The sequence below is a fragment of the Culex pipiens genome, chromosome 3 (assembly GCF_016801865.2).
Source record: "Culex pipiens pallens isolate TS chromosome 3, TS_CPP_V2, whole genome shotgun sequence".
NCBI classification, from domain to species: domain Eukaryota; kingdom Metazoa; phylum Arthropoda; class Insecta; order Diptera; family Culicidae; genus Culex; species Culex pipiens.
In genome coordinates, this window is record NC_068939.1 from 44,761,692 (window position 1) to 44,784,903 (window position 23,212).

The 23,212-nt window shown below is 34.5% G+C and overlaps 1 protein-coding gene across 7 annotated transcripts in view; it reads right to left on the reverse strand.

Moving 5' to 3' along the window:
- Nucleotides 1–23,212, reverse strand: part of LOC120429148 (cAMP-dependent protein kinase type II regulatory subunit) — a 211,361-nt gene that overhangs the window by 39,180 nt on the left and 148,969 nt on the right. The window contains exon 1 of one of the 7 annotated variants that reach the window (XM_039594351.2): nt 2,626–3,176. The exons of the other annotated variants lie outside the window; for them this stretch is intronic. Within the exon in view, the coding sequence (XP_039450285.1) occupies nt 2,626–2,680 (55 nt within the window). The 5' untranslated portion in view covers nt 2,681–3,176. Of the gene's footprint in view, nt 1–2,625; nt 3,177–23,212 lie in introns of those variants that run through there. 7 annotated transcript variants of the gene reach the window in all.

Genomic DNA, 23,212 nt, shown 5'->3' on the forward strand with positions numbered 1-23,212 from the left:
GTAGATAGATTTTATTGCAAAGAACTGCAACAACAGATTTTTTCATGGAAAATTATAATTAAAAAAATAATCTCCCTAACATTTATCGATAAAAATTCAACGACAGCTGAAATTGAGCCACCAATTGCGATGAATAAGCTTTGAAATTATTTCAATAGGAAAATTGCTTTCCATGGTGCTGCCATCTGGTTTTTGTAAGTGTAAAAGTGGAAAAGTGCTGAGTCATCGTCTAAAAATAGACAGCGTCCTATCTCGCCCGGCAAAATGAAGTCGATAAAGTAGTCGGTTTCGTTGGAGTAAAAGTGGAAAATGTGGGCTTAAACATTAAAACGTCATTCCCCTCTTACCTCCAATATCTATTATTTCATTATGGAAATTTTTACAAATCATCTCTAATATCATTTAAGGGTGCACAGCAACCAAAGAAGTTGTTGTCTTCTTATTCCAAAATTGACAAACTTACGGACCCAATCCTGAAACAACCTGATTGTAAAAATAGTCAAACTTTGTTGTAAATAACTTTTAAGATAGTACTTTAGGGAATGAACAAAAATTCATATCGATAGTTCCCGTAGTTTTGAAGATACTAAAATGTCTGTAACAAAAATCTTGGTGCAAAAGCTTTGGTTGATGTGTACCGTTAACAAGACAAAGACTTATTTTTGCCACAATAAAGCCTGTTATACATAAGCCGTTTAAAGACGTGTGAAATGTTTTTTTTTTTATTTATGTTTATTCAGTTAAAATATTATTGAGTGTCCAATCACAATCGATGACTTTTCACCTCAATTTTAAATACTAGCAACTTTCATTTATTCATGAAATATTGTAGCTTTCGCTATTCAGAGACGTGTGAAATGTCATTTTTTCATAACACCTGGCTATGTTTTAACTAAGCTTTTATTAAGGCTTTGAGTAGGATGTTAAGATTCAGTTCAGTTCAGTTGTAAAACCTTTAATATATATCTAGGTTTTATGAATAGGCCGTAACAACCTTTTGCGGCGGTTCTTTTTGGGGTTTAAGAGGGGAGCAATTCTCTACCAAAACCGGAAATGGATTTTATTTGTATTTTTTGATTTGGCTAAAACTTGGTGGGGGCCTTCCCTATGACCAAATAAGCTATTTTGTGTCATTGGTTCACCCATGCAAGTCTCCATACAATTTTGGCTGCTGTCCATACAAAAATGGTATGTAAATATTCAAACAGCTGTAACTTTTGAGTGAATTTTCTGATCAATTTGGTGTCTTCGGCAAAGTTGTAGGTATTGTTGTGGACTGTTGAGAAAAAATCGGTACACCGAAAAAAATTGCAAATTTTTTAATCAACTTTTTTTTTCACTAAAACTCAATTTCCCAAAAAACGTATTATTTGATTTTCAAGATTTTTTGATGTGTTTTAGAGAACAAAAATCCGCAACTTTTGAGCCATAGAGAAACATGGGCAAAAAATCTGCCGCCAAGTTATGAATTTTTGAAAAAATAGTGATTTTTAGAATAAATCGAAGTTTCATGCAAAAACAAATCTGACGTTTTTTTAATGCAAAATTGAATTTGCAATCGAAAACTATTTTACAGATTTTTTGATAAAGGGCTTCGTTTTCAAGATATAGCCACCGAAAGTTTGATTTTAGCGAAATATTTGCAGTTTTTCGATTTTTAAAAATAGTGTCCATGAATGACCATTTCTAAAAATATTTTTTTTAAAGTTCAGAAAATTTGCTATAAAATTGTCTGATTTTTTTTTGCAAAAATCACTATTTTTTCAAAAAATCATAACTCGGCACCATGTTTCTCTATGGCTCAAAAGTTGCGGATTTTTGTCCCCTAAAACATATCAAAAAATCTTGAAAATAAAAAAATACGTATTTTGGGAAAATTGAGTTTTAGTGAAAAAAAAGTTGATTAAAAAATCTGCAATTTTTTTTCCGTGTACCTATTTTTTTCTCAGTAGTCCTCAACTATATATACAACTTTGCCGAAGACACCAAATTGATCAGAAAATTCACTCAAAAGTTACAGCTGTTTGAATATTTACATACCATTTTTGTATGGACAGCAGCAAAAATTGTATGGAGACTTGTATGGGTGAACCAATGACACAAAATAGCTTATTTGGTCATAGGGAAGGCACCCACAAAGTTTGAGCCAAATCAAAAAATACAAAAAATAAAAATGGTCGAAATCGGCCGATTTTGTAGAGAGTTGCTCAGGGTTTTATCGCGGGTTCTGGAGAGGTTGTTACGACTAAGTGGTTTTATTGTTGGTTTTGGCTGATAGGTTTTTTATAGCGGTTGCTACGATAAAGAATAACTTTTATTTGGAAATAGAATGGCAGGAAAAGCAAGTTTTTTTCAACTGAAGCGATTACTGACAACAAATTCAGAAATGTCGAGTTGTGTTGTTCATAAGACTCAAATACACATTTTCGTCGCTACTCAACAAAATGAAAAAAATCCTGTTTCTACACGCAAAATAAGCTGCTTAAAGATTTAGCTGGACTTTCCTACCAGAATGCTTTAGCCAAAAAATCAAAAATCCCAAATCTAAACAAAATCTCATAAAGCCTCAATCGATTCCAGCAATCTGGAGCAAAACAAAAAAAAAACCCTCAAATTTCTTCTTACCATTCACCGAGGACAGCACGTCGAAATTTTGCACCGAAGTCTGCACTGCCGCCATAATGCAGTGTTGGAAAGTTGCTCTTTTTTTGGCACTGCTCTGTTCTAAAACTCCAAGATTTGGTGCATTTTGGTGCTGCTGCCGGCCGGCTGCTGTTGTGTTTGTGCAAGATGGTGTCACGAACGTGGGTGAATATTTCACATGGTGTGATCTAGAAAAGGTACGGTAGCTGTTTCACTTTTCTTCTTGTTATTTGTTTCAATAACCTAGGATTTGCACACGAGCAGTGTTGTCCAAAAGTCCAAAAATAAAATTCACCAAAATGCAATAAGCTCGTTCTTATGCAATCACACAAAAACATCCTTACAATTGTGTCCACTAAAAACCAATAAGCGCTGATGATGTGCGAGCCGAGAACGTCTGTCTGTCCATTCTAATTTGGTTTCACAAAGTCACGTTCACTTGGGCGACCCCGCTTAAACCGGGCTGTCCTGCCAAAACCGAACTTGCGTAGATACATTCGAGTTGATATTAATTAGGCTTCAAATATATTAAAATAAACACCACCATCATAACGGACGAACGCGCGAGCACTGATTTCAAATTTTGAGGGCCCACCTCTTTCAATGCAGTGGCATTGGCCTGCACCGCAAACTGTCGAGGGAATCAGCAGTCCTTTCTCCACCCGGAACGGATTTGGCGGTACACGGTACAGCAAAAAATATAGATGATTTTTTTTTGGTACAAATATCACACCAAGATTTAAACGGAGGCATTTTTGTGTTAAGTTTTCCATCTCAAAATCTCGATTTGGTTAGGTCCTATAAACATATAAAAGACAATAGGTTATAGGACTTTTTCAAAAAAAGTCTGGAAATGTTTTCTAAAAGCTTATTTTATATATTTTTCTGCAATTCCGTCGTGAAACTACTTACTTTTCCTGTCATTCTTGAACGACGAAATAGCCTACTTTTCTGTACCAAAAATAACAGAATCGAATAGCAACACTTTTCAAAATAAATGCTGAAAAGTTCTACTTTTCAGCACTGAAATGGGTGCTGAAAAGTTGAACTTTTCAGCACTTGTTTTGAAAAGTAACACTTTCCAACATTTTTTTGATTTAAACGATTTATTGACAAAATACATGAAAATTCGACTTAAAATTTCACTCAACGGGTGTTTTTCGAAATTGCAAAAAATGTTGTATGGAACTCGTTGCAAAACTTGATTTTTTCAGCACTCGTCGTATTTATCCAACTCGGTGAACCTCGTTGGATAAATATACGACTCGTGCTGAAAAAATCCTCTTTTTGCAACTTGTTGCATAAACTACAATTTTTTAACAGATCGGATTTATTTTTTTAAATTATTTTTGAGTTTGCTGAAATTTAAGTCGAACAGTGTGTTTTGCCGATGGTGTCGATGCCAGCGACGGTTCTGTCCAATTAATCGCTCCGGACCAGCACCACGGAGCATCGCCCCGTCGGTTGGGTGGTTTTACGTCGCGTTCTAATCGTGCAAACCCCGTAATAGTTGTACATAAACTACAAAAATAGCAACACCATATTCAAACGAAACGTGACATTTCAATGGAAACGTGTGTTTGTTCGATGGTGTCGATGAGGCTGATGATGATGATGCGGTCTATCAATGGTTTTTGCCTGGGATTATTGGGCTGGCACCGCCAAAACATGGCCATAATTATTGATTTTTATTTGCTCCAATAGTCTCGAGAGTGAGAGAATGGCAAATATTAGCACGAATAGATTTGGTTTCGAGAAAAATCGATGCTTTGGCTAGAGGGCTATTTTTGACTGCTAGCGACAAACTTTTTGGCAGAAGATTTGAGTGTATATTTCAATTTGCCGAGAATGCAGAAGGAGTGTTCTAGAAAATTTCATTTTTGAAACAAATTCTAGAGCCATTTTTTTTCAAAAGGTCCGCTTTGGGTTTTCTACGTTTATAGATCCTTTTTAATCATAATTATTTTTTATCGAATTCATTAGAATTTAAAATCCCTTATTACTGAATGAGTCCTTTTATCACAATTAAGAATTAAGTTAATAATTATTGATCTCAACTTGGAAAACATAAACTTGATAGGCGCATTTAGAAAAAAATAAAAATAAAGACATGAGGTCAAACGGACAAAAGGAATATCGAATGGACAAAAAGTCAAAAGACAAAGAATGGACAAAAGATCAAAATTGAGCAGTTCTCTAGGATTTCGGTCATTCGATTTTTTTTTGTATTTTTTAATCCGAATGAAACTTTTTTGGTGCCTTCGGTATGCCCAAAGAAGCCATTTTGCATCATTAGTTTGTCCATATAATTTTCCATACAAATTTGGCAGCTGTCCATACAAAAATGATGTATGGAAATTCAAAAATCTGTATCTTTTGAAGTAATTTTTTGATCGATTTGGTGTCCTCGGCAAAGTTGTAGGTATGGATACGGACTACACTGGAAAAAAATGATACACGGTAAAAAAATTTGGTGATTTTTTATTTAACTTTTTATCACTAAAACTCAATTAGCAAAAAAACACTATTTTAATTTTTTTTTATTTTCTGATATGTTTTAGAGGACATAAAATGCCAACTTTTCAGAAATTTCCAGGTTGTGCAAAAAATCTTTGACTGAGTTATGAGTTTTCGAATCAACACATTTTTTTTCAAAAAATCGAAATATTGGTCGCAAAAATTTGTCAACTTCATTTTTCGATGTAAAATCAAATTTGCAATCAAAAAGTACCCTACTGAAATTTTGATAAAGTGCACCGTTTTCAAGTTAAATCCATATTTAGGTGACTTTTTTGAAAATAGTCGCAGTTTTTAATTTTTTTAAATAAGTGCACTCGTTTGCCCACTTTTGAAAAAAAATATTTTTGAAAAGCTGAGAAATTCTCTATATTTTGCTTTTTCGGACTTTGTTGATACGACCTTCAGTTGCTGAGATATTGCAATGCAAAGGTTTAAAAACAGGAAAATTGATGTTTTCTAAGTCTCACCCAAACAGCCCACAATTTTTCAATGTCGATATCTCAGCAACTAATGGCCCGATTTTCAATGTTAATATATGAAACATTTGTGAAATTTTCCGATCTTTTCGAAAACAATATTTTCAAAATTTTCAAATCAAGACTAACATGTTAAAAGGGCGTAATATTGAATGTTTGGCCCTTTTGAAATGTTAGTCTTGATTTGAAAATTGTGAAAATATTGTTTTCGAAAAGATCGGAAAATTTCACAAATATTTCATATTTTAACATTGAAAATCGGACTATTAGTTGCTGAGATATCGACATTGAAAAATGGTGGGCTGTTTGGGTGAGACTTAGAAAACATCAATTTTCCTGTTTTTAAACCTTTGCATTGCATTATCTCAGCAACTAAAGGTCGTATCAACAAAGTCCGAAGAAGCAAAATATAGAGAATTTTCTCAGCTTTCAAAAATATTTTTTTCAAAAGTGGGCAAACATGTGCACTAATTTTAAAAAATTAAAAACTTCGACTATTTTCAAAAAAGTCACCTAAATATGGATTTAACTTGAAAACGGTGCCATTTATCGAAATTTCAGTAAAGTACTTTTTGATTGCAAATTTGATTTTACATCGAAAAATGAAGTTGAAAATTTTTTGCGACCAAAATTTCAATTTTTTGAAAAAAATAGTATTGATTAAAAAATTCATAACTCGGTCAATGATTTTTTGCCCATTATGGAAATTTCTGAAAAGTTGGCATTTTATGTCCTCTAAAACATATCAAAAAATAAAAAATAAATAAAAATAGTGTTTTTTTGCAAATCAAGTTTTAGTGATAAAAAGTTAAATAAAAAATCACCAAATTTTTTTTTACCGTGTATCATTTTTTTCCAGTGTAGTCCGTATCCATACCTACAACTTTGCCGAAGACACCAAATCGATCAAAAAATTCCTTCAAAAGATACAGATTTTTGAATTTTCATGCATCATTTTTGTATGGACAGCTGCCAAATTTGTATGGAAAATTATATGGACAAACTAATGATGCAAAATGGCTTCTTTGGGCATACCGAAGGCACCAAAAAAGTTTCAGTCGGATTAAAAAATACAAAAATTAAAATTGAAGAAAAAATACCGATTTCGTAGAGAATTGCTCAATTGTGTTTTGAATTGAGTATAATTCCATAATAATATTTCTACAGGACGTAACCTTAAGGGTATACAGATATGATCTCTCTTATCTCTATTAAAAAAAAAACATTTTTGAAAGAATGGAAAAACATACCAAAATATCACAGAAGTTAAAAATTAATGTAAATAAGTTCGTGTTAAAACTTGTTAATGAATTGCTCATGTTAGAAATAATGAAAATCCATAACTTGAAACAAGATTCAAAAGAATATACAAAACAAGAAGAACAACAATAAATAATTTGAATTTATTTGAAGAATGGCAAAAAAAATAACTCATCCAAAATATTACTGAAACCAGAAAAAGATATTTAAGAAAACAAAAAAAAATATTTAAGACTCTGTCAAAGTTTACATTTTTTAAGGAAATGGTTAGGTTAGAAAGAATTCATAGTAGTTTATGCAACAAGTTGAAAAAAGAGGATTTTTTCAGCACGAGTCGTACATTTATCCAACGAGGTTCACCGAGTTGGATAAATACGACGAGTGCTGAAAAAATCAAGTTTTGCAACGAGTTCCATGCAACATTTTTTGCAATTTCGAAAAATACGCATTGAGTGAAATTTTAAGTCGAATTTTCATGTATTTTGCCAATAAATCGTTTAAATCAAAAAAATGTTGAAAAGTGTTACTTTTCGAAACAAGTGCTGAAAAGTTCAACTTTTCAGCACCCATTTCATTGCTGAAAAGTAGAACTTTTCAGCATTTATTTTGAAAAGTGTTGCTATTCGATTCTGTTATTTTTGGTACAGAAAAGTAGGCTATTTCGTCGTTCAAGAATGACAGGAAAAGTAAGTAGTTTCACGACGGAATTGCAAAAAATTACTTTATAAATTTTAAAAACATTTTTCAGTTCTATTATTTCATAAACCTTGAAGAAACTATTCATGTTGAAAAGAATGTAAATAAAAAAATATAACTGAAACAAAAACTAAAAAAATCTTACGCGGAAAAAATCTATTTTCGAAATCATGAATTGTGTTCATGGATTTGAGAACCACGAAGTAAAATATGGGTCATTTCGCGCCAACTGTATACAAAAAGGTACAAATTCGAAATCGACTTTTTATGATCAAGCTCAAATTTGAATCCCAATTTTTAACCAAATCTATTACACCTTGGCAAAACTGAATCGTTTACTGACATCAACTATACAAATCTAGAGTTATTTTTAAGGTTCTATAAGCTATTGTGTTTCATATGTTTAAAGGACCTCTAAAAAAACTATAGAAATATTTTCATAACATTTATATTTTGCAATTAGTAGGCAATAGCAAAACTGTTAAAATGTATTAGGAATTTATTGAAACTCTGATGCTTGAAAAATTTAGAAAATGATAGGGAACCAAAACTTTAAACAAAACTTGTACCAGCCTTCCTTTAAGTTGCATCCAATGCAATCATTATTCCTGAAAATGAATTCAGTAAAAATATATTAAATTTGGTCGAGCTCTAATAAAGATGGGACGCTTCATAACCTATCTATTTCGGTCGAAAAATGCTTTCAACCTCCGTCTAAAAATAAAAATAATAATTTGATTTGCACTACTCTACTATTATCGCCGGCTAGTTTCCTTCCAATTTCCCGTTCCTTTCCACCACATGGACGGGGTGAGCGGGGGCCGGCCGGTGTGAATCACTTTGTATACCTTTTTCCCCCCTCCCGATATTTACTAAGAACGACAATGTAGTCTGATGACATGCTCAAGAGAGGAGGGCACGACGTTCGATACTATGTGTTGTTTGTGTTTGGAAATTGGTTTCGACCGGATCCAATTGACGTAAGAGAGACGATTTTTGATGGTGTTGGTGCTATTTGCTTGGTGAAATTATTTGAGTTGAAGTAATGAAGGTTTGTTTTGTTAAGTCTATATTTGTTTATATTGTTGTTGAAACTATTTTTAGTAAATAAAGAAAAATATTTTGAAGAAAAAAATCTCTAAGATGTTTAAATAATCCCGAAAAAAAATCCAGCACTTTTTGCCCTGATATCTACTTCTGAACCATAAATGCGTGGGAGGTTGGATTTTAATTAGCACCGAGCTTATAAATCACTTGACCTCCTCACACCGTACCGGCTCAATTACGCTCGACTTAGACGACGATGACAGTAAGTGCCATTGGCATGAATTGCAAAAAAACGATTTTCGCAAAAGTCCTACAAAAAAAATTAAGTATAACCAAAAATAAATAAATTTTAAGATAACAACAAAAAATTCACGACAAAAGCAAACAAATATTTTTATGGAGTTTTGCCCAGAAGAGGGTTAACCCCAGATATTTAGAACGATTTACTAGCGAGGGCGTTTGAAAACGCTGGCGCCCGCCGCCGCCGCTCATCGAGCAATTATAAAGTAGTAATATATTTTCGCACAATTTTCGTAGAATCGTGCCCCGACCAGTGGACCTGGAACACCATCGGCGGCGGAAGTTAATTGAACGGGGTGGAGGAGGCCATTATAGAGTGCGAATTATGGTGGCCTGTCGTCGCTCCGGGTTGCTAATGTTTGCGGAATGGGTGAACGAACAAAGCTGATGGAGGGAGGTGGAATCTTCTTTTGACAAAATGCAATTAACGAGCGTTTAGATGTTAATCGGGTGTTTGGCAGTGACTTCCTGTAGAATGTCATAAATTTTTGTAATTAACAGGAATTATTGTATGTGTTACTTAATCGTTAAGTTGATTTCGTATTAAATATGTACTACCAAAAAAGATTTTCAATCAATTAGGCCGTTGCAAAATCGGTCCGAAAAATCAAGGGGCAAAAACATTATTTTTTTCAAAAAACTTGAAAATTTTAATGAAAATAGAAGTCTAATCGACTGAAAACAAATTTAAATGCATTTTCTTCGATCGATCAAAAATATTATGATTTGTTGTGAAATTCCGTTGTACAGCAGCTTAGATATTTTAGAAAACTAATGAAAAACAATAAATTAGAATTTTATGAAGCTTAAAATAAAAATACAATTTTGTTACTCATTGTAATAGCAACCTCTCACGACATTTCCTGTCTTGATCAAACAGAAAATCAATAACGCGTTGGATAGACAATTAATTTTCAAGTGTTAGTAAATAGTCCCTGTGCGATGATGACGGTGTGGTAGATTCACGGAGTGATATCTTAAGAGGCTTGTTTTAAAGAGGATTCTTCATCAAGACTTAATACAGGGGATTTATAGCAAATATTGACAATCAAAGAGTTCGGGAATTGTATCTATTTTGAACAGTTTTTTTTTCTAGGGTAGATGATCCTATTTTTGACCTTCTTTGCAAAGCTTCCATTCATTAGGGCCTGTTCTCAAGTTTTTTTTTATAAACGCTTGCAGTCCTAATGAAGTCCGAACAATTGGAAATCTAGAGTTCTTTTGGGAAAAGGTCCTTTAAACTATTGTGTTTCATATGTTTATGAGACCTTTTAAAAAACACTGAAAATGTCACTTAAATCATGGTTAATTTTTAAACGATTTCGATGATTTTTACTGCATTTTATCCGGGCCGATCTCAAGAATAGATGTATAGATAGATCTATAATATATACAATGCATTTACCCTAAGTTACAAAATATTAATCAAAAGCGATAAAATAATTAGTTGGATAAATCTATCTTTCAATGAAATTTTGTATCAACGATAAAGTAAAAATAACAGATTGTATTGCCAAATTTTCGTGGACAAAAATTTGGTTATTTGAATAAACAATATTTTCCTAATTATCTTGTACCTCAATTAAAGTCACTACCGCCAACCAGGGCAAATCGAGACTATAGTCGGAATAGGGACAGTATATTATAAAATCGGTTTGCTTATTTTGCTGTATTGTTCATGACTGAACTGAAATCAATCAAAAATATCTAAACATTGGCAAAAAATATGGCTTCAACTGCTATTCCATTTCGTTACATTTGTCCTGATTCGGCCCAGATGCCGATATCTAATGGATCATCCATAAACCAAGTGGACATTTGTTTGGTTATCTTAAACCCCCGCCCTCTTGCTGGAATACAAAACAAAATTTTGTGTGGATCGTAGACAATCGCAACCAAATCTAATTTTCCAGATCTAAAAATGTATTTTTTTTCAAATTTAAAAAAACCGAGACAAAATATAAAAATTCTCGGGATTCGGAAATTCCCGGTTTTTGGAAAAAAATACGGGATTTCTGTCCCTGGAATGAATGGGATGGAAGCACTAAACGCAATTCTCCTGCTTGAGCCTAATATCGGTACTAGGTCCAATATAGGGACATATGCCGTAAGTAATTAAAAACTCCACCAAGGAATTACTAACTTCCGACCGTCAAACCCCACTGCTGACAAGTGATCCCCGCTTCTAGAGGAGTTCCTCGTGATTGTGTCACAAGATCTGCCCCGGCGGAACCAAGTTTGATGTCTAGTGCTGATAAGACTGCTTTCCGCGCTCTGGACGTGGACGGAGGATTCATCATCATCACGGGCCATCACCATAAGTTGTATGTCTCAGACAGCGCGCGAATTTGCTCGTAGAAAAAGCTAAATAGGGGAAGTGACCTTTTTTTTTGGTATTTTATAACATTTATTGTATAAATTTATAATACGCACAAAAAAAAACAGTCAAGAATAGGCCTCCTTCCCCTTGTTTAAAAATAAACTAGTGCCGGTTGATAACGTGTTGCGCGATAATAATCGGTGAAAGAGTGGTGGTGTACACTGCACAGGTAGGAAACTTCTCGAAAGTTGGTTAGTTTGTGCACTCACAGTAATTGCATCTATCACAGCCGTGCAGAAGTGCAGCCAGCCACCAACGAAACTAAAGCTCACCTTTGCTGCTACCGAACAGTCGACGGCACCATTTCTGCATCTTTTTTCCGATATTTTTTTTTACTTTTACATTATTTTAAAGAGAGTGATTAAATTACTCTGAAACATTGTTTGAATTAACTTTAAAAAAGTACACAAAAATAATTAATTAACTTGTAGAACAACTTTTAAAACCGCAAAATTATTAATCCCATTGCGACCCAACCATAACTCGTTCCGGGTAGGATTACATGCCTACGTAAATTTACAGCAGCTTTCGTTGACATTTCTGTGCATGATATTTTCATTACTGCTCCCGACACGTCCACTTTAAAGCTTGGCTCGTTTTTTGGTCCTCGAAAAAAATGGATCGATTTTGAACGCAAAAAAAAAAAACGGGCGAAAGCGTTGAAATCGAGCGAATAAATATACAAGATAATTAAATTGTATATACGTAGGACGAAAGAGATAGCTTTCGGGGCTATTAATCCGTGCACTGAGAAAAAACTTTTTTTTTACTTTTAATTTTTTAAATTTTGCTAAAATCTGACTTGAATATTTTTATTGTTTTCAAAATTTTTGAATACAAAGAGACGAGTTGTTCCTTTTAATTATGCTATATTACAGATCCGCATTTCGTCTACTCAAATTACATAAATGCATTTTGCTAAAACACTCAACCAACCACAATTTCAAAATTTGTTAATGTAAAATGTAAAACAAAGATCCAAATTTCGTTCAGTGTTTTGCGGTTTTAGTTCCGAAATTGTCACTTTCCTGTTGGCCAAAAAAAATCACGCAAATTGGATCCAGGATTTATTGAAAACAAAAACAAAAACAACCTGCCACAAACGAGTTTATTCCGTACGTATGTTACGGGTTTTATGGGGGCGTCAATTTATGGAATTGTAGATCCATTTTCGGACCCCGGCCCGGACTTGTTGAGTCGGTTCTGTGGCTGTGGCGGCGACACCGGTAACAAGATTGATGATTTTTAAATGTCTGACCGGAGCAGAGACAGTCACTGCAACGGTGATGAGCTCGATGGATGCAGAATTTGTAATTTTGCGTGCAGTTACGTGTGGGAGCTGAGAAAGAATTGGGGTTTTTAGTTCAGTGTGGGATGCGATGAGTCAACTTTTTTTTTGTTAATTGGTGATTAATTTGGCTGAAATTTTGGCAGAACATTGAAGATATTTTAAAATTGATATCGATTTTTTTTGAAAAACAGATATATTATTACCGTCATACAAATTTGGATTTGTTATGCTCATGCTAAAAAATGGCAAATCAAATGCAAATTTAAAAAAAAATTAAAAGGGTGGAACACCTATTATCAGCTGGTTTGGTTCTATTCACATGTTTTTTTTACGATTCAAACAACCCAAGTACATTTTTTGCAAGCTTTGCAAGAATGAGAACCTCTTATATAGTAAAAAAAGGTTTCGTTTAGAACGGTTAAAAATATGACACAGTCCAGACTGGGTTATCCGAAAGCCTCGGAAAAATTTCGCTTCGGATAATCGAATCACGAAAAAAAATGTTTTCGTTGTCTTATTTTTGATTGTCGTGCTTAAGTATGACCCCTAAACTACGCTAAAGTGATTTATAATTTTTAAATCCAACATGGCGGCCAAAATGGCGGTGATTAACTATTGGAAAAATTCATTTTGTAATTTAATAGGCTAAAATGGGGTCGCAGAACTCGACTTTGATGTTAACAGTTAGAAAATTAAATACCGTAAACCGGGGTGACTTTGATAGGATTTCAATTTGTTTTTAGAATATTTTCCAACAGGTAAGGTTTTTCTCAAGATTATTATTTTTAAAACATGTACTGGGGTAGGCCACACAAAGTTCATGCACTATTTCGGAAAAAAGTTTTTTCAATAACGTTTAGAAAAATAGTTACATTAAAAATTCTTAGTTTGAATTCCGGGGTGACTTTGATAGTCATAGTTTTTCTTGTTAAAATCATATTTAAGATGTTCAAACTTCATTTGTACGTTAAACGTACCATCACTAAAATAGCTGATATAGTTGTTAAGAAAAAAAATCATTGTTTATATTTAGTTAACTAAGTGTATGAGCTTTTAAGCAAAATACATATAAATTTTAGGTAAAATTGTTAAAAAGTCGGAATTTTGCCTGAAATTTGTTAAAACTAGTTTTGTTTATAGAATTATCGATTTATATTACATTTTATACTGAATTCGAAGCACGAATCACAAGTTTTCACATTTTACATGAAATTTGTTCAATTGAAATTGCCTATAAATTTAGAGAGTCTTTATAATTGTGTTTCAAAAACACATATCATTTATTTTTTACAAACTTTCCCAAAGAATCCAAAAATTTATTCCGTTTTCCGATTAAAAATCATGTTCATTGAGAAAATCATGACACTTTGAGAAGTTTAAAATAATAACTTTCATTAACATTTTCTTAACTATAATTAACTAACTTTTTAAACTTGTCAAAATTTTATGAAAAGTTCTTCTTGAGGTACTTTGAACACATCTCTACCACGGTCAGTATGTTTCTAAACCACTCCTTACGTATTTTAATTGTACTCTTCATTTTGCGGAAAAATCGCAAACCTATCAAAGTCACCCCGGCTATCAAAGTCACCCCGTTTTACGGTATTACGAAAAAAAAAAATGTTTGGTCTTGATTCGATCAGCCGAAATCTCATGTCAAAAGAAGCCACAGATGCAAGTTTTCCGTGCAAGTCTTCATAAAATTTTACTCTTGGTAATCTCTTAGTTATAAGCAATAATCGTTCCAAAATGGATTGAGATTTAGCACTCAGCTGAAAGAAACTCTGTTATGAACTGCAAAAGAACTTATTGTAACATGATTATTCACTAATAAAACCGAGTTGAAAATTGAATTGTCTTCATACAATTTTGAGAATCAGAAAATGTCGCAAATGTTTCAATTTTTTACTCTGAAAATCGGACTAATAATTTCCGAGAGCTGAAAATTACAGGCTAATTAGATACCACTAGAAAAAATGATTATCATCGATTCGAATTCATTGTCAGGCTGTATCTCGGAAATAAACTGCCCGATTTTCAAAGTTCCAAAAAGAAAATGATAATAAATTTCCTCAGCTCCTCAAAATTATTTTTTCAGGGTTGCTTTTCTTTTAAGAAGCAATTTTAAAATACAAAACATTGAAAAGAAATCCAAGATTTATACCTAGAAGGATCTTTAAAATTAAAATGGCAATTTTTATCAAAAAAAGGGTTTTTTGGATTGGAAATTCAATTATACTTCAAAACCAGAGTTCGGAAACTCACTCACGAGTTACTCTACCATGAGGAAAAACTAAGTTACCTGCGAGTAAATTACTCAACACTCTCGGTGAGTGTGAGGGCCTTCCTCATTTACTCACAAAGAGGGCTTTGAGCGCTCATGAGGGCTATTTAAGAAAACAAATTTCGAGATGTCAAACTCTACATTGGTGAATTTCATGCTCACTCAACAGCGTAAAAGTAGTCCTGATGGTAGAGGCGCAGTGCTATCAAATAGAAGTTTTTTTTTTCGTTTCGGTTCAAATCCTGATTTTTATCTGTTTTTTTTCAGCTAGTTTTGTCAAACCGATAGGTCGGAGGTTGTTTAGACGGAGGATGACTCTGCGGGTGGATTTTAACAGCTTTACCAGCAGTGGATGGCCGTGTTGCTGAGGTAAGTGGCCATTCCTGGTCGTCGACAGTTGTATAAATGTGTTTTGCTTCAGAATCGGGACATCCCGAAGAAGTTGCAGTAGCCGCCGGTGGCTTTGGCTTGGAGGTTCATTGAAATTTAAAAAAAGCCGATCCAGTGCTTTGGACAGCTTTAGGCTAGGGCCACCGGCGGCCGCTGAGGCTCCACTGGCGTGTCCTGGTTCTTAGGCAAGACATATTGGTAGAACTGACAGCGACCGGGAATGGCAACAGTTGCACAGCTGTCGAAGGGAGTGACCATTACCCACAAAAACACGGCCATCTTCTTTTGGTATGGCTGCCAACATCCACCCGCAAAAGCCCCCGTCTGCGGCCTCCGATTTATCCCGCGGTAGGTCAATCCACAACGGATTTCGACCGGTCGCCCATCTTAAAATTATGAAAATAATTGCCCATCCGCCAGCCGCTGGACTTCGACAATCCAAGGTTTCTTTTGCAGCAATGAAAAAAAATATACCAGACAGAAAACAAAAAAATATATATATATTTATGCCTAATTAATACCAACACAGAACCTTCGGATTTATAGACATTGACGCTACCTCGAATGTACAACCGATTGATAAAGATGTTTGATTTTGGATTGATATGTTCATTGATTCTATAAATAACAAACTGTTGGAAACGGCCTACTCACGCCCTCATTTTACTCAAATATGAGTAAATTTACTCAGCCCTCACACTCACGATGAGTATCGAGAGTGTTTTCTGTGAGGAAGCCTACTCGATTTGTGAGTGTGAGTGGTTTTCCGAACTCTGTTCAAAACATGATTTTTCATGTTGGTTTTCAAATATTTCCCAAATCCAAGCTTCCAAATTGTGCACAATCACGCACTATGGCTCAGAAGATGTCTTTTTTAGTCCCCTAGAACATGTAATTTTTTTTCGAAAATTCATATTTAGAGAATTTATCTTTCAGTAAAAAAAGTTAAATAAAAAAATTGGAATATTTTTTTCCCGAGTATAATTTTTTTCCGAAAAGTCCTAATCAAAATCTACAACATTGTCGAAGACACCAACACGATAAAAAAAAACCCTCTCTCAGGATACATAATTTCACAAATTTACATACAAATTTTGTATGACCAGCCCCCAAAATTGTATGGAGACTTGTATGGAAAACTAATTATGCAAAATGACTTTTTTGTCATATGCAATGCATGGACAAAGTTTCATCCAAACAAAAAAAGTGAAAATTTTGAAAATCATTTTTTACTGATATTTAGAATTTGACATTTTTGCAACATCGACATTTGAAAAAAAAATGTAATAAAACAATTATGGTTTGGGTGGAAAGTCATGAAGTATTGTAAGCATGAGCTCTTTATCATCGCATTGCATGACTTTTCCGACATACAAACAAGAAAAGCTATTTTTTTATATGGAAAAGTTTCCAAAATTGATTCAACATAAAATCACGACTATGTAAAACGCTTTTTTTTAAACATTTTTCGTTACGAATCTAAACGAGCTGATTTCAAAGCTAAGATGAAATTTTTGTAATATTTATTGGTTTGATATCAGTGTTAAAGTAGAAGCGACTGAGATAAAAATGCATATTGTCAACAGCATGTTTTGGTTGTCTAAGCGCAAATAAACTTTTTTTGTCGTATGTCTTTATAGAATTATAATTTAAAAATTATTGCATAATCCACATTGACAACCAGAATGGTTTGCACTTGACTATCCAAAGCATCATACACCATTCAACAAATCCACTCTTTTTCATCACAACGGCCATGAGCTATAATCCGATTTCCATATTCCAGCATTGTCCAGGTCGCTGAAGTTCCATGTCCAATTCCACCGTACAATGCAGCAGTACTACACTACTCTGCTCTATGTACTCTCCAGAATCTATTGTCTTTTCCAAAAGTGCACCACAGCGCACACACTTCAAAACGCTGCATTCATTGACGACTTTTTTGTTGTTCATTTCCCGTTGATGCACTCGCACAAATCAGCACTCCACAGTTGGACAACAAATGTTTCGAAACAAAAGCGAACTTAAAAAAAAAAATGCAGATTCCACTGCCATTCACACTGCCAGGCACTAATTATTGGGGCCACTTTGGCGACGTTCGACCAACCCGTTTACTACGCTAACGCTCCGTCTCCTCGGGATCCAAGTCCGATCCGCTCCGAACTCACCAGATGACTGACGACGGTCCGGAGATCCAGCGCTTCTGGTCCAGGTGTGAACATCGTCGCAGCAACGGCAAAGTATCAGAGTGTCTCGTGGAGCAATACCACATCGAGACTGGGGCTGAGAACACCCACGTGTACACTCGACTGATTTTGAATATATAATTAATAATAAAGGAAACTAGTGCTAATGGGCCGGAATATGTTGGGTTTTTATGTACAACGTATGTGACAAATTGGAGCAGCCGTGAATGGGCACTAGAGTGGCCTGAAGGTTTTGAAAAATGTGGAAATTGCAAACATGGCCTAGTAATTTCTTAACTTAGTGGCATTGAACAGTTCCAGGAATCATCTTGACAAAATAAAAACAGTAAATTTTAGTCTTAACATTTCTATTGAAGGTTGAAGTATGATCCGAGTTGTTTTAGAAATGTTACGTATGATACGATAATTTATTTCCCTGGCAGAAGATATTTTATCGCGTTGCCTGTAACTTTTCAAGTTCAGCTCGGCATGCCTTCAGTTCTACGGAAATCTTTTTAACTAAAAATCTCCGATCAAGAATATTCCTGAACAACAACTAAATTCAAAAAAGCCAATAGGTCACCCTAACGTGTACACCCGAGACGACCACCGCTGAAGCCAGTCAACCGGATAGATAGCTCAGTGTATTGGAAAAAATCCACCACCAAAGGGGGGAAGGGAGACAAAACCCAGGGATGCAGTCACCGAACCATAACAAGCTCCTTGTGGGATGAGTGTGATACTTCGACGGCTGGCGGTTTTGACGAGAATCGATCAGAGTGTGTGTGCGAGAGAGAAAAGCAGGTAGGAAAACGTAAAGGTCGAGCAGTTTTAGCTTAGGCTCGGAAAATGAAGAATGTTGGACGAGGCAAAATCAATTAAAATTTTCTGATGGGATTTTCGAGTTACAACGAGGCTCGTATTAAGGTGTATGATGAGCTCCTTCGAAGGTACTTGCGGAATGAGACAATCGCTTTAATTTAACAATTGGGTTATAATTTGAATGGATTATGAATATAACCAGACTTTAAAAATGTCTTTACTTCATCTTTATATTCACCCATACCTAAAAGTTCTGTTATACAACAGAACTACCATTCTTTGGCACATTGTGACAGCTTTTTCATTCACTTTATCTTATATAAAGCTTTTAAAACCAAATATAAATGGTATCATTTGGCAGTGTGGTCGATTTTGGTTAAATAATGCTGTATAAGAAAAATAGATTCGAAAAAACTTATGCAAATACTTAAATTTTTCAATTATTATTTTTTAACTGAGAAGGGATTAAGTTCACCGTATTTTCAAACTTAAGATTAACCTTAACTTGATGGAGTTCAAGTTATAACATTTCAAATATCGTTTTTTTTCAATATTTTTTTTTTCACAGGGTCCCATAAGTCACAATCTATAAATGGTGTTATTTAGTTAAGTACTTTAAAAGTTATGCAAATATTTTAAAAACCTCCATAAAAGTACACGTAGTCGACAATTTAAAAATCAATGTTATATAAAGACATGATTTAGGATTTTTTTGTTTGGTTTTAACATATTTAAAAAAAATTCAATTGTTTCAAAAAATTACAACCTGCATTCAAAAATTTCTCCGTCATGCACTAATAGCACTCTTAGTCCTATAAAATGAATCAAAACATAAATCAAATGTTTGTCAAAATTTAATTTTTGTTACAAAAAATTAAATAATAAAAAGGAACTTATTTTGAAGACGCGCATTTTTTTTCTGAACAGTCCTAATCAAACCCTATAACCTTGCAGAAGACACCAAATCGATCAGAAAATCTCCTTACATATTTTCGAAAATTTCAAGGCACTTTTGTATGGAGGGAGAGCCCTCATATTGGTATCGAAACCAATAAAACGAAATGGCTTATTTAGATTTTAAGAAATGATGAACGAAGTCGATGTGCGAAAACTTAGAGAGTTGCTCAACTACGGACAACGGTGCTGAGCAATCTCTGAGACTTCGGAAAACGTTTTTTTTTTGTATTTTTGATGGTTTGGCAACAGTTTTTACCCAATCTTTTAAATTCACATTTTAAACTTTTTTTGTGCAGTTTATATTCTTTTTCCAAAATATATGGAATTCTTCAATATTGTTGACGTTTAAACTTTTCAGGGCTGCGTTTCAAATAATTATTTTTTGGAATAAAAAAAATAATCTTACATCAAATTTAACTACAGTTTTACTCTCAAAATTGGCACAGATGTTTAAAATAACCTAAAACAGTTTTCCGATTAAGGATAGTATGGTCATTTGGTCAGGCCACATTTAGGGTGCCCAGAAAAAATGACCCCCTGCGCCACAAGCGGAAAATGGTAAAAAAAAGTAGCGCACCGTGCAGACCAAACCGTAAGAAACTTGGGTTTTCTATACATTTTTTCGATTTTTCTCATACAAACTTCACCTCCGAGTATCAATGGGTAAATGATGACCGATTTTGCTCATATTTGGCCCAGAGTCCTAAAATAGGTCAAGGAACAATATTCAGCTTGTGGAGCGAGGTTTTGAAACAAAGACCCATATTCTGAGCACCCTAGGCCACAGCCATAAAAATTGCATATAAATTTGCTCCTTTGATAGTTGAAAAAAAACCTTAAAACGATTTAGCTAATTAAAAGACACCAGTCCAATTAAAATTAAATTTTTCATCGATGATCATCTTAAATATATTGGTAAAAGTTAACAAAATGAATAAATTTCATATGAGAAAAAATGGTAAATTTAATAAAATAAAATAAGCATAAATTAAAAAGAGTAACATAATAAAATTAGATGAAACATATTTTCGGTAATACATTCTGCCAAACTACAAAATATTACAAATGTTCTGATTCCATTTGAGTCACGTTATCATTTTTCAAAAAGCTCTAAAAGGAAAATAACGACAAACAATGACTCGATAAACAGCATCATATATAACGTTTCTCTACCAATGACTAGGTCAAAAAAGGCTTCAGAGAGTTCCATTTCTGGCATTCCTCCAAAAATAATCTGTTCTCCTCGCACACAAAATATTTGAAGATCGAAGCCAAATTGCGTGGAAAATATGTTCCAGCAATCGATTTATCTCGGCTATCTATGCATGGCCTAGCCCTTTATGTCGACATTCATCAGGCAAACACATATAGAAGATCGTTTAAATTTAATCAATAGCAAAGTTCGGGCCGGGTTGGAATTTATTCGCCACAACAAGGTGGGTGGGATTGGGTGACTCTATTTACCTATCATGAAACGATGAAGTTTACGAAGGAATGTTTGTTTCTTGATGATGAGGCACATTTTTTAGTTTTCAGTTTTGAGTAATGTAGTACTTTTTGAAAATTTCTGATAAATTTTTTTGTTTATAAGTTAGTTGCTACTGATATCTGTATTATATTTTATTATTTTTAAACGTACAATAATCAGCAGTATTACCCTAATAACAAGAAAATCCCACTCGAAGGCATCCGGCGGAAAATGTCGAAACCACACTTGTGGTAAATCCTAGGTAAATCTACCTTGGATATAACTTGTCCTCGTCTGTGTGGCAGAGTGTGCGGGGTAAGTAAAAGCCTTCCCGAAGGGAAATTCCTTGTCGGCGCAGTTGATGAAAAACACAAGAGGAAATTCCTCGGAGGAAAGCAGAACTTCATCAAAGCCTTCCTCGCCTGTTTGGCGCATAATGCTGCCTGTGCTGCCTTACGTGTGTAAATATCCTCTCGAAGATGTTGTCACTTCGACGTCGTCGTGCTATCTTGTCGCACCCGCCATTTCGACGTTCCGAGAAAAACGCGTTTTAATGTTTGACCTTGAATAAACAAAAACTAGAGCACGAAATGTAAACAATAACAAACACGTTTTGTTTGGCTGACCATTCTGTGCATTGTCCCAAAGTTTGGTTGAAGTTGGTTGCCGGAGTCCCGAGTTATAATTACAAATGTTTACGGTAATCTAACTTGTACGTGCGTCAAACGCGTTCTGACCTGAAATCCCTTTGGCCAGTTGTCGCACTTACATCAATTTTCAGGGAGTGACAAGATAGCACGACAAGATTGAAACTACTTTCATATGAAAAGTGACAAACATTTTCGGAGCCTTTTTGGTTTTCATTGAATATCTCAGGATTGATATCGAATTTTGGGGATATGTTAAGGTCAAATGGTGAGGCATTGTGAGCTGCACAAAATGGCCTTCTTAACTCAATATGGCTCAAAATGCACGTACGACAAGTTAGCACGACGGCGACGACTTGCTGTTGCTGTAAAATTAACACACACACACATCCACGCACAAACTCAAACATAGGATATAGGGATTCTCGGATGAGCAGCATCATGCTAAAGCAGCTTGAAAATTTCACGGCTGGTTGAACTTGTGTACAGCCCAGCTCAGCTTTCCTGGTACGTGGAAATACACTCTCACTGATGGGAATTTATGGAAATTCACGTATTATCCATGGAAGGTAAACATTTGCGCGTTGCAGCCAACCCCATCAAATGCAAGGGTCAAAGGTGCACGTGCTTGTATTAGGAAAATTTGAGAGGGGATTTATCTTTTTTATTGGAAAGAAATATGATAAGAAATCAACCTGATATTCTAAATAATAAAAAAAATGGTACAACTTAGTGTCACTCACATATTGTTTAGATAAATCCAAGATGTCGAACTAACCTGTAAAGAAACAGAGGAAAGGGTAAGGATTAGCATGTAATATTCACACATTATTTCATATAATATCAGCTTTCAAATACTAGCACGTTCCTTTCTTCACTTCTCAAGATTCCTTGAAAATATTTCCCAATCTGGTTCAATTTCAAATTTCAACATCATCATGGAAAAGCTGATGACATATCAAATTATACGCACTCATTCACATGTCACCTTATGTCATGTAGCTTTCCGCGAGACCGGGATTGTGACACGAGCCTTTTTCCCACGATTCGCAAAGTACGAGTGTTGACACCCCGAGAAAAAATAAATCTGGTGGTTTTATTTACATGCAATTTGTGCCTTCTGCAGAAATTTTCATACAAAAAGCACATTATCAATATTCCAGCACCCTCGTGGAAAAGCGTAACGATCCAGTCAATTGGTAGATTGAATTTCTTCGCCAGCTCGAATAACCAAATTTTAGGTATGTGCCATTTTGGCAGCTCCCGCAAACATGACTAGCATATATCGAAAAGTAAACTTATCAATGGCATATCCCATACGATATCCAAATGTTCACAATCCATTGGACAAGAAAACCATAACCTCAGTCTACCATTCACATGTGTGCCAAAACGGCACCCTCGACAAGGCAGACTCTTTTTATGTGACTCATTGTAGGGGAGTGTATCTTGTTTCGACCTAACTTAAAATTTGCAGTAAAGAGCTTTTTAAATTAAATTTGCCATATAATTTAGAAAATTTATTATCCACGTTATTAAACGTAATATATTTTAAAACACTTCAATACCCGGTCGGCAGCGAAATTATAAAAAAAAGTGTGCTTCTTGTCTTGTTTGAAAATAACACTTTTCGCAATCGAATTTTATCTTAGAATTAGAAGAAGACAGGTCGAAAATACAATTTTGATTTGGTGGCCGAAAAAAACCATACAAACAAAGATTTTTACCTCTGAGAAAAGATATTGTTGGATTGCGTTATTGATAACTCCCAAATTTCGTACTAGGCCAAAAATAGATCTCATCCCTTAAATGGTTGCCAAAATCAGCCAGCCTAACAAAAATTCG